Source organism: Pyrgilauda ruficollis, unplaced genomic scaffold (genome assembly GCF_017590135.1).
Source record: "Pyrgilauda ruficollis isolate IOZ18807 unplaced genomic scaffold, ASM1759013v1 scaffold243, whole genome shotgun sequence".
In the NCBI taxonomy this organism is placed as follows: Eukaryota; Metazoa; Chordata; class Aves; order Passeriformes; family Passeridae; genus Pyrgilauda; species Pyrgilauda ruficollis.
Window position 1 is genome coordinate 141764 of NW_024523745.1, and position 14993 is coordinate 156756.

General features: G+C 57.3%; 1 protein-coding gene across 1 annotated transcript in view; it reads right to left on the reverse strand.

The window, feature by feature from the left end:
• Positions 1 to 563: 563 nt before the first annotated feature.
• Positions 564 to 14993, reverse strand: part of CALU (calumenin) — a 14680-nt gene continuing 250 nt past the window's right edge. Inside the window, exons 2-7 of the mRNA XM_041470258.1 lie at positions 10287 to 10517; positions 6204 to 6397; positions 2682 to 2848; positions 2521 to 2581; positions 2030 to 2229; positions 564 to 1947 (exon numbers count right to left, since the gene is read on the reverse strand). Of these exons, the coding sequence (XP_041326192.1) occupies positions 1843 to 1947; positions 2030 to 2229; positions 2521 to 2581; positions 2682 to 2848; positions 6204 to 6397; positions 10287 to 10507 (948 nt within the window). The 5' untranslated portion in view covers positions 10508 to 10517 and the 3' untranslated portion in view covers positions 564 to 1842. The remainder of the gene's footprint in view (positions 1948 to 2029; positions 2230 to 2520; positions 2582 to 2681; positions 2849 to 6203; positions 6398 to 10286; positions 10518 to 14993) is intronic.

A 14993-nucleotide genomic window follows, 5' to 3' on the forward strand; every position in this document is an offset into this window, starting at 1 on the left:
TGTGCCCCATGGCTGGGTGGGATGGGGGTCACAGGGGTGGCTGTGCCCCACTGCAGGGTGGGACAGGTCCTGGGAGCGGCTGTGCCCCACTGCAGGGAGAGAGGGTGGGTCCCAGGGGAAACTGTGCCCCACCGTGGGGCAGGATGGGTCCCGGAGGTGGCTGTGCTCCACGGTGGTGCCATGGTGGGACTCTGCTCCCTTGTCCCCCTTTAGGCCTCACACACAGGGAGGTGGGATGGTGCCACCCACCTCCACCTGTGGGGCTGGGGTGGGACCTAAGGGCCCCCATCCGTGGGGCTGAGCTCCCCATCCATGGGGCTGGGCCCCCCATCTGTGTGGTAGGGGTGGGACTGAGCCCCCCCATCCATGGGGCTGGGCCCCCCATCTGTGGGGCTGAGCCCCCAGGCCCCAGGGGCAGAAGTCCCACAGGCCTCGTGTGTCCCCACATCCCCACCCAGTTCCCCCCGCTCCCCTCCTCAGGGCCCCCCACTGCCCAAACCCTTCTGGCTCAGTCCAAGGGGGCTCTCCCAGATCCTGGTTTAGGGGGAAACAGGGAACTGGGGTCCGTCCCCCTCGGCCCATCGGGGGGTGAACAGTTTTATTGAGTTCCAACCGATCCGGATCCCTTCAATCAGCCCGAGGAGAAAACCAAGGAATAAACCCGGAGGGGGCGAAAAATCCATGTCTGGAGTTGTCACAGGGCCCCAGATCCTCACGGATGGGAGCCGGGGGATGTTAGGAGAGGGGCTGTTGCAGAGCTGGGTGGCTGCACCAGAGGCTTTCCCAGGGTTCCAAAAATCACTTCCGCTGTCCCAAATCATCCCTGGTGTCCCAAACCAATCCTGACATTCCCGGATCACCCCCAGCATTCCCAGATTCCCAAGCCCTGCATGAGGCCATATTCCCGACCCACTTACCCCTGGATTTAGGGAGGGGAGGAAAAGGAGGAGCAGAAAGGGGAGGAGGAGGAGGAGGAGATGGGAGGATCCGGTCAGCCCTTGGAAACCTTTGGGAAAGGATTTAAGGGAAAACCTGGGAATTTGGAGATGGCCGGGCCCGATTCCACACAGCTCTGGTGGCTGCAGGGGGACAAACAACACAGAAGAGAGAAAACCTCGGGAACTGTCCCAGAGCGGGGTGGGATGAGGCCCTCCCCCAGAGGTCTGGGGGATTCAAGGCACTTGGAGCGGGGCTGGGGGAAGGGTCTTGCCCAGATCCCACGGAGCAGCCACAGGGGAGGAGGGTCCAACCTCCCTGGGGTCACCTCTGGGTCACCCCCTGGTCCTGCTGCTGCTCTGACGGTTTTTGGGGTTTTCAGTGTTCACTTCTTTTCATTCCAATTTCACATCAGCGTTTCCACTTAATTCAATTTCACTTATTTGGTTCCAATTCCATTTCAATTTCAATTTTCAACTTTGATTTCAATGTTTAATTCCAATTCCATTTTTAATTCAAATTTCAGTCCAATTCAAATTCCAATTTTAATTTCAATTTCAACTTTAATTCCAATTCCAATTCTAATTTTTATTCCAACTGCAATTCCAATCCCAATCCCTCAGTGAACTTCCCACTCCCCCCCAGGCCCCCTGGCCCCGCAGCCCCGGGCAGCCCCGTCGCTGCCCCCGCGCCAGGGGAGCTGTTCCCACACGTGGTAAAACCAAAACATACAAAAATAACCCAAAAGTCGTTAAAATCCGGGGAAAACCCACAACGAGACGAGCCCCAGGTGCCGGGGGAGTGTGGCTTTCCCGAGCCCCGTCCCCGGGAGCCGGGATGGGGTTTCTCGGCGGCAGGAGCGGCCTCGGCAGGGACGGAGCCCACAGACGGCTGCCGGCCTCGGGCCTAGAACTCGTCGTGCCGCACCAGCGCCTCCCCGAAGTCCGTGGCCTGGCTGCCCACGAACAGGTCTGACTTGTCCACGATCTCCTCCCGCGTCAGCTTCCCGTCCTGCAGGGAACGCCACATCCCGCTATTGCCCCATCCCGCTATTGCCCCGCGCCTCATCCCGCTCCCCGCGCTGCCGGCCCACCTTGTCCTGGTCGGACTCGTAGACGAGGTGCCGGGCCTCAGCCTCGGCGTGGTCGTAGTCCGAGGGCAGGATCCAATCCTTGGTCTCCTCCTTGTCCATCTTCCCATCCCGGTTCTTGTCCCGGAACTCCACGAACTGCTCCCGCTCCGTCTTCACCCACTCAGGCTCGTCAGCATCACCGTCCTGGCTGTACATGTCACCTGGGGGACAGCAGGATCAGGATCGGCCCCACGGCCCTGTCCTCACCCCAAGCACTGACCCAAAGCCTTGAGTTCCCTAAATCCATCCCCAGAACCCCAAAGCACCACCTGGGTCACGATTTCACCCGAAAATCCTCGGTGGAGGCCTAGGGGCAGGTGGAAGTTGCGAGAGAGAAGAACATTCTGTGAGGGGGAGGACTGGGAAGGACACGGTGGCAGTGGCTCCCACAGGACGGGGACACCGAGGGGACATGGACAGGACATGGAGCAGCAGCAGCACCAGTGTCTCACCGATGTACTCCTCCAGGTCAATGAAACCATCGCCGTTCTTGTCAATGTCCTCCATGGTTTCCTGCAAGAAGATGCCAGCGTGAGCCGGGCCAAGGCAGTTCCTGCCCCTCAGTGACCACCCGGCACCAGAGCTTCCCAAAGTGCCTCTGTGCCAGCCCCACCTGCACAACGATGTCCTTCATGTAGTTGTACTCCTCGGGGTGCAGGAAGGCCGTGAACTCCTCCTTGGTGGCGGCCAGGTCCCCGTCCTTGTCGGCCATCTTGAAGCGCCGCTCGTCCCGCACCATCATCTGCTTGTAGTTGAAGCCGTCGTCGGGGTCCGGATCGTCTGGGAGGGAGCACAGGAGCACCGGGGTCAGCTCGGGCAGGGCGAGGACTCAGTAACCACCAGCACAGCCTAACCCAGCCCAACAGTCTCAGTTCAACCTCAGCTCAAGCTCAACCTCCTCTACTGAACCTCAGCTTCCTCTCAACTTCAACCTCAAGACAACTTCGGTCACTCCAACCCAACCTCAACCTTCACCCCAAACCAACCTCAACCTCCCCCACTCAGCCTCCTGAACATAACCTTCTCATCCTCAGCTTCCTCAATGCAACCTCAACATCCTCCACTCAACCTCAAACTCAACTCAACTTCCTCCCTCTCAGCACGACCTCCTGATGCTTTGCCAGCAAAAGCTCAATTGCAGCCACCACCTCTCTCCTGTGCCCACTCCCAGGAGGAGGAGGAGCTGCGGAAGCCCTGGGATCATGACATTCCCAGAGAGAGGCCCCAAAAGACAGGGCTTGGGGGCTTTGGCCGGCACGGCCAGAGGCTCAACGTGAACTATTTTGGGAGGGGAATGTGTAAGGGGATCTCACTGGCTGCTGGCAGTGGCAGGGCAGGAGGCATCGGCTGGGTGGGACCGCGGGGCACGCGTGGCCGCTTGGCACAGCCCTGCAGCAGCAGGACAGGAGCTCTGGACACAGCAGTGTCCAGCAGCCCGTGGAGAACATGGATCCTGGGGGACACTGCCACGCTCTGCTTAAGTTAAACCAGAGCCAGGCCCCATCCAATAACAAGGTCCCAAAAGCCCCCATGTCCCTGCTCTGTTAGCTGGGACAAAAGACAGGCATTGGGGAGCCCTGGATTAAGGGGCCTGGGATTCAAGGAGCTCTGGAGCATCCATTAAATATCCAAAGATTTTGACTTTAAGGCAGCTCTAGGGCAGAATGAACCCCAAATTCCCCATTCTGTTCCCAAGATTTTGCCTTGAGAAGAGCATAGCCCCGAACAAGGAAACCTTCAGGACCAGTGCCATTAACAGATGATTTTTAATTGCTGTTGGGCTAATTAATGGGTTTGATGGGGGAGTGGTGGGGGGGCAGATGGGTTAAAAAGGGTTAAACCCTCCCAAACCCTTGGTCCCTGAGCTAGGAGAGGTTTGGGAGAGCAGAGGGAGGGGAAGCAGACAGAGCCAGGGGGTTTTGCTCAGAGTATGGCAGCAAACCCACAAACTCAACCCAACATCTTGTGTCCTGGTTTTGGATCCCACCACGGGATTGAGGAATTAACAAAAACGGGAGTGGTGGTGATGATGATGATAATAATCTCATTTTGAAGGGAGTTTCAAAGGAATTTCCAGTCTCAGATAATGCTCTTGGACGTTTATCACTTGATATTCCCTGCTTCCCAGGACTCCCCCCAGCAGAACCCCACACTGCTCCGTGGCACTCCTGGGGGCCACCCAGTGACTCATCCTGGTGTGTAATTAATTAATTAATAAAACCACTCCCAGCACCTCATTCTGCTGACAAAACACCACATTCTGGACCCTCCAGAGCAGCCGAGGGCAATGCCTGGCCCCATGCACCCCTTGGCCACGGGTCAACACTCAGGAGGCACTTCCAGAGGCATTCCAGCCCCACTGTGGCCAGGGAGGGGAGCGAGGAGAAGACAGGGGAACATTTGAGCAGCAAGGAGCTGTGGAAAAGCAATTCCTGCCGAGAGGAGCCGGAGCCAGACTGTGAGGCAGGATCCTCCCGGCGCTCCGTAAGGACACAAGTATGTGGGAGCAGCACGAGTGGAGGCTCCACTGGGCCTGCCAAGGGCACGCAGCCTCCAGCCCTGCTCCAGCTCTGGAACCAGCCCTGCCGGGGCTGGGCACCCCCCAGACTGCAGGAGGGAACTGCTCCTTCGGGTCATTGAGGGGGCTCTGTTAATTCAGGGTTCTCTCATTAAGGCTTTTCCTGGTTAGTGTTCACACTTTTCTCTATCCAACACCTGCAGGTCCAAAATGCCATCACAGACCCCTCAAACACTGCTCAAACCCTTCCCAGGACCTCTCTGTCCCCTTCCAGGCTGGATTTACACAGGCAGATTAGCCCAGACCCCAGAAACCCATGGCAAAGGGAGGTCTGGGAGGTGCTGCCCCAGCTCAGGGGTGTCACCAGGGTGGCCACCAGCACAGCAAATCCAGATCCTCCCTGATCCCCAGGGAGATGGATGAGCCTCCTGTGCAGCGGCTCCCCCTCTGCACATCCCGTGGAGCAGTTTGACTATTTTTGGCAATATTTAGGAAATTAGAGTGGATTCAACACTCCAGAGCTGCAGCTCCTCCACCCGGGCCAGTCTACAGTGCTGGAGGCCAGAGCTGGCACAGGGCTTGAGGGTTTAAGGTTTTAACCCCAAAAGAGCTGCTGCTTCCCTCACTCCCAGGGATGTCTGAAGCCGTGCCACACTGCTGGCCCAGCACGTGTCCCAAAATCCCCCAGTTCTGGGGTCTAACACTGCTCCCAGGACAAGGGAAAGCAAATGAAATCTCTGCTAGTGGTTTTTTGGGTTTAGGGACACAATGGACACACCAAGGTGGATCCACAGCTGCAGATCAGTGGGTTCCACCTGCAGGTCCCAAATTCCCCCAAAAGCCAGGAATTCCAAAGGGCTGGAAACCCCCATTCCCACATGCCATTCATCCCAAAATCACCTGGATTCAGCCCAGAGCTGCATTTGTCACCAGGGACATTAATAATGCCCAAGTGTGGCTGCAGAGGGGAAAAGGAGGGTGTGGGGTGTGTAAACTTTCCACTGGGGAGATTTCCATGTATTTTGGATTCTTTTCCTTGGATTTCTCTTTGCTAATGCCACCAGGAGGTCAATTTGTAGAGTTTTAGTGGTTTTAAAATGTAACCTACTGGGGACATCTGCTCCACCTGGCCCCACATATACCAAGGCCACATCCTACATCATATTCCTGTGCTTATCCCAGGGAACAAATCCATCTCAGGTCAGCCAAGCGCCAGCCCAGCACAACTCCACACTCTCAACCACAACTTCCTCTGGGCCTCCCTAATCCAGGCCCCAAAGTCCCCCTCCACCACAACCTCACATGGATCCACGTCCAGACCACCAACCATCACTCCATGATCTCACCCTGATCCATGGCCACTGCTGACCACTGTGCCATGAGCCCACCCTGATCCATGGCCACTGCTGACCACTGTGCCACGAGCCCATCCCGATCCCTGACCACCCTCTGACCATCACTCCATGATCTCACCCTGATCCCTGACCACTGCTGACCACTGTGCCACGAGCCCATCCCGATCCGCCTCCACCCCAACAACCCTTGGTGACCCAAAGCAGAGCAGGACATCCCAGCTGCTGGCTCCAGGAAAGGTCCATCCCAAGAGCCAGGACCTACCCAGGATATATCCATAGGTGGCATTTTTATACTCCTCCCAGGAAACAAGCCCGTCCTCATTGAGGTCATGGCCCTTCCACTGGCGCTCCACATCCTCGTAAATCCAGCGCTTTTGGGCAAACTTGATCCAGGCCTTCAGCTCCTCCACTGTCACAAACCCGTCTCCATCCTCATCTATTTTCCCTACAATCTTCCTGTGGGAAACGCAGAGAAATGCAGCAAAAGTTAAAAAACCCGAGAGGTTAGCAGGGAGGGAATGGGAAGGGGCAGAGGGGGCAAGTTGAGGTCATTACAGAATTTGGGAATTCAACCATTTGGAGAGTTTATCCTTAAAACCAACATATGGTTCAGCTGCCAAAACTTCGGCTCAGACATGAAAATCCCGGGCTCGGCCACTTTTGGACCACTGAAGTTTTGGTTTCTTCAGAAGTTATCAGTTTTAGCGGAAAAACTATCTTTTAAGCCCCTGGAAAGACCCATCCACGCGTCCCTTGACCAAGACGGTGCAGGTGATGAGCACGGACCCATATTTATATTAAAAATGGGAATATCAGCTCTGCCTCTCCTGGTGACGCCAGGAGAAAGTTTGAGGTGGTTATGAAATTTGCAGATTCAACCATCTGAAAAGTTTATCTTCAAAACCAACATTTGGGTTAGCTACCAAAAAGCAAGGTCAGCTGCCAGAACTCTGTTTTGGACGCAGAAAACACTGGCTCAGACATGGAAATCACCAGCTTGGCCACTCTCGAACCACTCATGTTTTGGCTCCTTCAGGAATGATGAATTCTAGGGGAAAACCTTCCCTGTCAAACCTTAGGAAAGCTCCATCTGCACGCCGTCCCGCCTCGCTGGCGCCGGGTGAGGAGCAGGGATGCACATTTCTGCTAAAGCGGAGGTTTGGCTCTGCGCAGGAGCCGCAGCCGCCCAAGGCAGCGGAGCAGCGCTGGGGCCGGGCCGCTCCCGCCCGCTGCCCGGGCAGACACCGGAGCCGCAGCCCCGGAGCCGCGTGCCTCCGTTATTTTTAGCAGCAGCTGCAGGAAAGGCCGGCAGGAATGCAGGATCCAGGGGCAGATGGAGCCGGGGGGTGGGGGCTGCTTGATCCGCAGCGCTCGCTCCCCGGAGCACGCCGCCTCTGTGCTGGGGAAGCTGGGGGCTGCTCGGGTGAAAATCAGGGATAACAGTCCCAAAATCCTTGTCTGCTGAAGCAGGATCCCGGTTTTTTCCTCTAACATGAAGGTTTAACGGAAAACAGTTCAGGAATCCTGACCTCCAGCCCAGGTATTTGAGGAATTTTAGAAGACAGGTGGAAAAAATATGGAATTTTAAATTTTAGATTACCGCTAGGACTATTAATTCCAAAGATATTGATGCAAAGGGAAAACCGGGCACCGGAGCCACCCATGCTCACACCCATGTTTCCGTGTTTCAGAATTGCCTTGGTCTGGGAAAACCAGGAATTCCTCTGTGGCACAAAGGATGTTCCTGGAATGAGAAGCTGGAGAGAGACTGGAAGAACAAGGGGAAAATGTGGAATTTAGCTCTGACAGTGAGAGGCCAGAGTGGGGGCAGTGGGCAGGGCTTGGAGACCTGAGTGATTTTAAAGAGAAATATATAAAATAAGTACGTAAATATAAAAAACAGCTCATCGATAGTGCCCAAATTTATGCAGAAGTATGTGAAATATTATAGAAATATTTCAGAATTGTATATATCAATGTGCAAAGTGTCCCTTCTGATATTTCTGATCAAACACAGAAATATGCAAAATATCACATAAATATTCAGAATTTTCCATACACATATATAACAAGTCAATATTCTAATCAATATTACAAAATCAGTATTATAAAATTCTGCATAGGATTATGTAAAATATCACAGGATATTAAACATTTGTCCATGTAAATATATAAACCACAAATAAATCTATCAGATCCTTCCTATTTCAGGGAAAAAAATTCCGTGCTTCCCTCTCACAAGAAGGTACACCACCGGCAACGGGATTTATTAGGGAAAGTCCCTGGAATGGAGGACCAGAGCCGGCAGGGGCTGGTGGCCAGGCAGTTTTTCCAGGGCAGTTTCTAGAGGGTTAATTAGGGAACAGCTTCCCAGGGAAGCCAAACCCTCTCCAGCTAGAGCAGTGCTCAGGAAGCTGGCAGACCTCCTCCCCACCCTGCTCCGGGGGCTGGCACAGCTGCTCCCAGCTGCTTTCCCAGGGCAGCAGCCACCAAACAAGCCCCTGCACTTTCCCAAAGCCCTGCAGCAGATGCTGGGCCGGGCGCAGCTGCTCCCCGTTCCCACTGCGCGCTCCAAGGGACGGCCGGCGCTGCCAGGGCCGGGACACAGCGGGCAGCGCTGCCAAAGCCCGGCCCGAGGCGGCAGGGAGCAGAGCCGGGCACAGCCCGCTGCGGCACGGAGCTCACCGAGGCAGCCCGTGACAGGGGGCTTATGGAGGCCCTCCGGCTCGGCATGGCAGAGCGGCCCCGCGGGCAGCCTGGGGATGGATGTTTGTGCGCAGGCAGGGCGGTAAATCCCCGATGGAACTCGGCAGAACAATGGGATTGAGCCGTGACAGCTCTGGGATCGCAGCCCTGGCATCGGGGGAGGCCCAGCTTCCCTCGGATCTGACGCTGCTCCAGGGGCATCGAGGCACTCCCTCTGATTGTGCCAGCAGGCAAAAAAGGAGCCAAAAAGCCTCCTGGATCCTATATTTTGGAGCTTATGGAGCAACCAGGGCCTGGCTCCAAGGGATCAAGGGGTTTTCCAGTTTAAATTGTCCCTGGAGGGAGGAAATTCCCAATTTCCTCCGGCCACGAAGTGCTGGGGGAGAGGCCAGCACCTCCTTCCCACTGGGGGCCTGGACGATCCATAGGGATGGATGGAACATGGCACACCCTGCCCTGCACATCCCGCTGTGGGAATTGGCTCACTCTGGAAGTGTCCCCAGCATCCACATGTGGTTGAGCTTTTCTTTCCCATCAGGGAGCACCATAACCAAGAAACAGCCCAAAATTCACCACGGGCTGTGGTAGGTGCTGCTCCAGCAGCAGCAAGGTTGGGATGCTTGGCTGAAAAAATCGAGTCTGACTAAAAAAGGAGAGATTCAGGTGGAATCTTGGGAAGGAATTCCTGCCTGGGAGGGTGGGCAGGCCCTGGCACAGGGTGCCCAGAGCAGCTGGGGCTGCCCCTGCATCCCTGCAGTGCCCAAGGCCAGGCTGGACACTGGGGCTGGAGCAGCCTGGCACAGTGGGAGTGTCCCTGCCATGGCAGGGTGGCACTGCAGGGGCTCTGAGGTCCCCTCCCGCACAAACCATTCCATGAATACCCAGCCAAAGGCACCCAGTTCCAAGGTGACTAGAGCCCAGCATCCCGAGCTCCCCAGGGAGCCTCCGTCCCCCAGGCCCCCCACCCTGCTGGAGGCTGCAGTTCCCAGGTTTGAGCCACTCCGAGCCCCAGAACAACTGCAGCAGCAGCTGCTGCGGGGGCACCCGGCCCTGCGCGGCTCCCGGAACCATCCCAGGCCAGATCCCAGGGGAAGAACGGCCAGATCCCAGGGGAAGAACGGCCAGATCCCAGGGGAAGAACGGCCGGATCCCAGGGGAAGAACGGCCAGATCCCAGGGCAGGCATGGCCAGATCCCAGGGGAAGAATGGCCAGATCCCAGGGGAAGAACGGCCAGATCCCAGGGGAAAAACGGCCAGATCCCAGGGCAGACACGGCCAGATCCCAGGGGAAGAACGGCCAGATCCCAGGGGAAGAATGGCCAGATCCCAGGGCAGACATGGCCATCCTGGGGTCCCAGCAGAGACACTGGAGGGGGAAACTCCATACAGGCTGTTTTCCGAACTCCCATCCAACTTCCAACTGAGAAGTACCAGTGATCCAGGGGCTCCAGAGAACAGGGAGCAAGCACAGCACAGTGCAGAACCCCCGTCTGCTCTGGAGTTTTGGGGAATGCCTGGCACAGGAAATGGCTCCGGGTGACTTTGGGGAATTCCTAGGCCGGGAGCGGGGCCTCCCGCAGGGGGAGCGTGCACACGTGGCTGCACTCCCGCTCTGGGAAGGCCGGGACGCTGTCCTTACCCCAGGCGCTCCTTGCTCTCCTCCGGGGTGAGCTGGTCGAAGCTCTTGGCCTCGTCGGCGCCCAGGAAGGCGTCGTGGTCGTAGTCGAAGCTCTGGGCGTCGTCGTGCTCGCGGGCGCTGAGCGGGGCCTCGCGCACCACCCGCTCCTTGCGCTCCGTGGGCTTGGCCGAGCCGCACAGCGCCCACACGCCCAGGCACAGCAGGAGCCGCGGGAACCGCATCGTGCCGGGCCTGCGGGGACAGGGACACCGCCGTGGCACAGGGACACTGGGACACCGCCGTGGCACAGGGACACCGCCGTGGCACAGGGACACTGGGACACTAACGTGGCACAGGGACACCGCCGTGGCACAGGGACACCGCCGTGGGACAGGGACACCGCCGTGGCACGGGGACACTGCCATGGGACAGGGACACCGCCGTGGGACAGGGACAATGGGACACTGCCGTGGGACAGGGACACCGCCGTGGGACAGGGACACTGCCATGGGACAGGGACAATGGGACACCGCCGTGGGACAGGGACACTGGGACACTAACGTGGCACAGGGACACTGCCGTGGCACAGGGACATTGCCATGGCACAGGGACACCGCCGTGGCACAGGGACATTGCCATGGCACAGGGACACCGCCGTGGCACAGGGACCACCGCCGTGGCACAGGGACACCGCTGTGGCACAGGGACAATGGGACACCGCCGTGGCACAGGGACACCGGGACACTAACGTGGGACAGGGACACCGCCGTGGGACAGGGACACCGCCGTGGGACAGGGACACTGCCGTGGGACAGGGACAATGGGACACCGCCGTGGGACAGGGACACCGCCGTGGCACAGGGACACTGGGACACCGCCGTGGCACAGGGACACTGCCGTGGGACAGGGACAATGGGACACCGCCGTGGCGCAGGGACACTGCCGTGGGACAGAGACACCGCCGTGGGACAGGGACATCGCCATGGCACAGGGTCACTGGGACACTGCCGTGGGACAGGGACACCGCCGTGGCACAGGGACACCGCCGTGGGACAAGGACAATGGGACACCGCCATGGGACAGGGACACTGGGACACTGCCATGGAACAGGGACCACCGCTGTGGGACAGAGACACTGGGACAGGGACACTGCCATGGGACAGGGACACTGCTGTGGCACAGGGACACTGGGACAGGGACACTGCCGTGGGATGAGAACATCGCCGTGGGACGGGGACACTGTGGTGGGATGGGGACAGTGGGACAGGGACACTGCCACGGGACAGGGACACCAGGACGGGCACCAGGCAGCGCCAGGGCCAGAACAGGGAGGGACAGGACTAGGGCATGTTACCAAGGAAAAATGGGGATTAGGGCAGGTTTTTTGGGAAGAATAGGGTTTAGGGCCAGTTATCTTGGAAAAATTAGGGATTAGGGCAAATTATCTGGGAGAAATGGGGATTAGGGCATGTTATTGGGAAAAAAACAGATTAATAATAATACAGATGATGGGAGCAAAAATGATGAATTAATCCAGATGATCTGGATAAAATGATAAATATGGATTGTCTGGGCAAAGATGATTATTTAATGCAGATTGTCTGGGAAAAATGGGGAATTACTGCACGTTATTCAGGAAAATGGAGAATTAGTGCAGATTTGTGTGGGCACAAATGACTCATAAATGCAAATTATGGGGGAAAATGATTAATATTCTCAAGTCAAGTTGATTAACTTATCCTAATTATCAGGGCACTGTAATGAACTGATGTGGGTTATCTGTGCAAAAGTGATTCACTGACACAGATTATCGGGGCACAGGGATTCATTAACACAGATTATCAGGGCACAGTAACTAATTAACACAGATTATCGGGGCACAGGGATTCATTAACACAGATTATCGGGGCACAGGGAATTTCCAGCCCCGGTGCACGTGGGCAATGTCCCGTTTGCCCAGAGCTGCTCCCGACCCCATCCCAGAGCCCTCAGAGCGGCAGCTGGGCTGGGAAGGGACCCAGGGCTGGGGAAAGGGGTCCTGGCAGGAAGGAAGGAAGGAAGGAAGGAAGGAAGGAAGGAAGGAAGGAAGGAAGTGGATCCAGATGGGGGAATGAAGGACGTGCACACACCCCCACATCCCCTCCCCAAGCCCTGGTGCTCCCCCAGACCCACCTCGGGTGAATCCTCCCCCACAGACCCCGCTCCAGGACCCGCCTGACCAAACCACCCAAATGTGCCTGGGATCCATGGCAGCTCTGGAAGGATTCCAGAGGCTCCTCCCTTCAAATCCCAGCAGAAACTCAGGTGTTCCCCATGCTCGTCACTGAGATCCCAACTTAGATCCCATCACAGATCCAGGTGTTCCCCATCCTGATCTCTAAATTTCAGTCCAGGCATTCATCATCCTGGTGTATTTAGCCTTAAATTTTAACCAATATATTTCTGGGTTTTAACTCTTTCACTGTAAATTACATTTATACATTAAATACCAGATATTCACCATCCAGAGCTCTTAAATGCAAATTTAATTCAATATATTCCTCATCCCTATTGCTTTAACCTAAATTTAAACCCAAGATATTCCCCATCCTTACCCCTTTAAATATGCATCCAGGTCTTCCCCATCCAGAGCTCTTAAACACAAATGTAAACCCAGGTATTGCCATTCCTATTTCTTTAAGTCTGCGGTTTAAAATCCAGGTATTCCCCTTTAGGCTGAACCTCAGCCCTTTAACCTGAGCTCACACCAAGGAGTTCTGCCCTGGAAGTGACCCAGGAATGACCAGGAGTGACCTGGGACTGGTCCCACATCAAACCAAGACAGTGGTGGCAGGACATGGGGGAAAGGAGGTGGAAAAGCCCTTTCCTTCCTTTCTTTGAATGAGGATTTATCAGACCATTGAGAAAATCCACAAGCTTCAATTCCCTGGAAGTGGGGAAGGAGGGGGCATGGTGAGGGGATGTGGGTTACAAAGAGTAAAAGTCACTTTTTTTAGTGTTTCTGGGAAGGGGAAACCTTCCAGGAGGGAAAGCCAGGGCCAGGTGTACGTGGAGTTCTGGCTATCCCTGTCCCAGGAGCTGACTCCTGCTCTCCCTGGCTATCCCTGTCCCCAGGAGCTGACTCCTGCTCCCTTTGGATATCCCTGTCCCCAGGAGCTGACTCCTGCTCCTCTGGGCACATCCCAGCAGCCAGGGCCTGCCCAGCTCCGTGCTGATCCCAGGATCAGCCCAGCCTGGAGCACAGTGACCTGGAACAGGTCAAACAGCCCGATTTTATCTGCCAGTGTCCACACAGAGCCCGGAGGCACTTGGAAGTGATTAAAGAGGGACAATCCAAGCTCCAGGCAGTGCTGGGTGCCAGGAAAGGTGCTCAGAGAGACCAAAACCCACAACCCCACGGATATCCACAAACGATGCTCCCGGCAGCACCAGCAGCTCCTGCTGACCGAGGGATGGGCCCTGTGGGGATCCCAACCTGAGGGAAGGCAGAGCCCCTCTCCTCCCAACGGGCCTTTGGCCCTTTCCTCCAGATAAAGAGTCTCTGGGTGAACTGCAGGCAAGTCGGGAGCAGGAACCAGTGGGGGAAGATGTGGGGGTCAGAATGGGGGCCCAGACCCTCAGCTGGGGAGGAACTCAGGATTCCACAGGGCTAGGTGGGATACTGATGGAGGACCTTGAGATTCCAAGGATGCTGATGGAGAAACTCGGGATTTCAGGTGATTTTGATGAGCTGTCAGTGGAGGAACTTGGGATGCCAGGTGGGTTTGCTGTAATATTGATGGAAAAACCCAGAAGTCCCATTGGGTTTGCTAGGGTACTGACAGAGGACCTCAAAATCCTGCACTGGGCTTGGAACAGTGGTGACATTTAGAGGAAACTGATGGGAAGAAGCCCCTCTGGACACACATTTCCCATGTGGGAGGCCAACAGGATCCCATAAAACCCCCACAGGTAACACAATCTGTTCAGGTTTGGGAATCAGCCTGTTTCGGCTTTTTACGGAATGGATCCCATTGGAGCAGCCAAGGAACAATTAACTGGGACCCCATGGTGCCACCCCAGGGGATGAGGGGAATCCCAGCCCTGAGAAGGATGTAGGGATGTGGGGAGACATGGAAGCAAAACCAGTCCCGGGGCACAAACGGGCTGCTCCTGCCCCAAACCAGCCCCAGCGCTTTGGGGTCACTGAGAGCTGCGGGACAGGAGCACGGCCTTGGGGTGCCACCGCCCCGGCCCAGAGCCCCCGCGCAGGCAGCGCCGAGGGCCCCGCGCCCGGTGTCCCGGGGGTCCCACAGCCCGGTGTCCCGGAGGTCCCACAGCCCGGTGTCCCGGGGGTCCCACAGCCCGGTGTCCCGGTGTCCCGGGGGTCCCACAGCCCGGTGTCCCGGTGTCCCGGGGGTCCCACAGCCCAGTGTCCCGGTGTCCTGGGGGTCCCACAGCCCGGTGTCCCGGCGGATAACGCCCAGGGGAGGCGATGGATTCCCGCGGGCCGGTCCCGCCCGGGTCGCGAGATGCCGACGGGGCTCCGTCCCCGGGACCGGCGGTCCCGACCGGCCCAGCCCACCCGCCCTGGGCCAGGTCACGGGCGGCCCTGGGACTCGGCACCGCGCAGCGGGACGGGCCGCAGGAGTCGCGGACGCGGCGGCGCCGCCGCTCCCGCCCGTTCCCATGGAGACCGGGCCCGGCGCTGCCGCCGCCGCGTTACCGCCACACCGCAGCGGCCCCGCA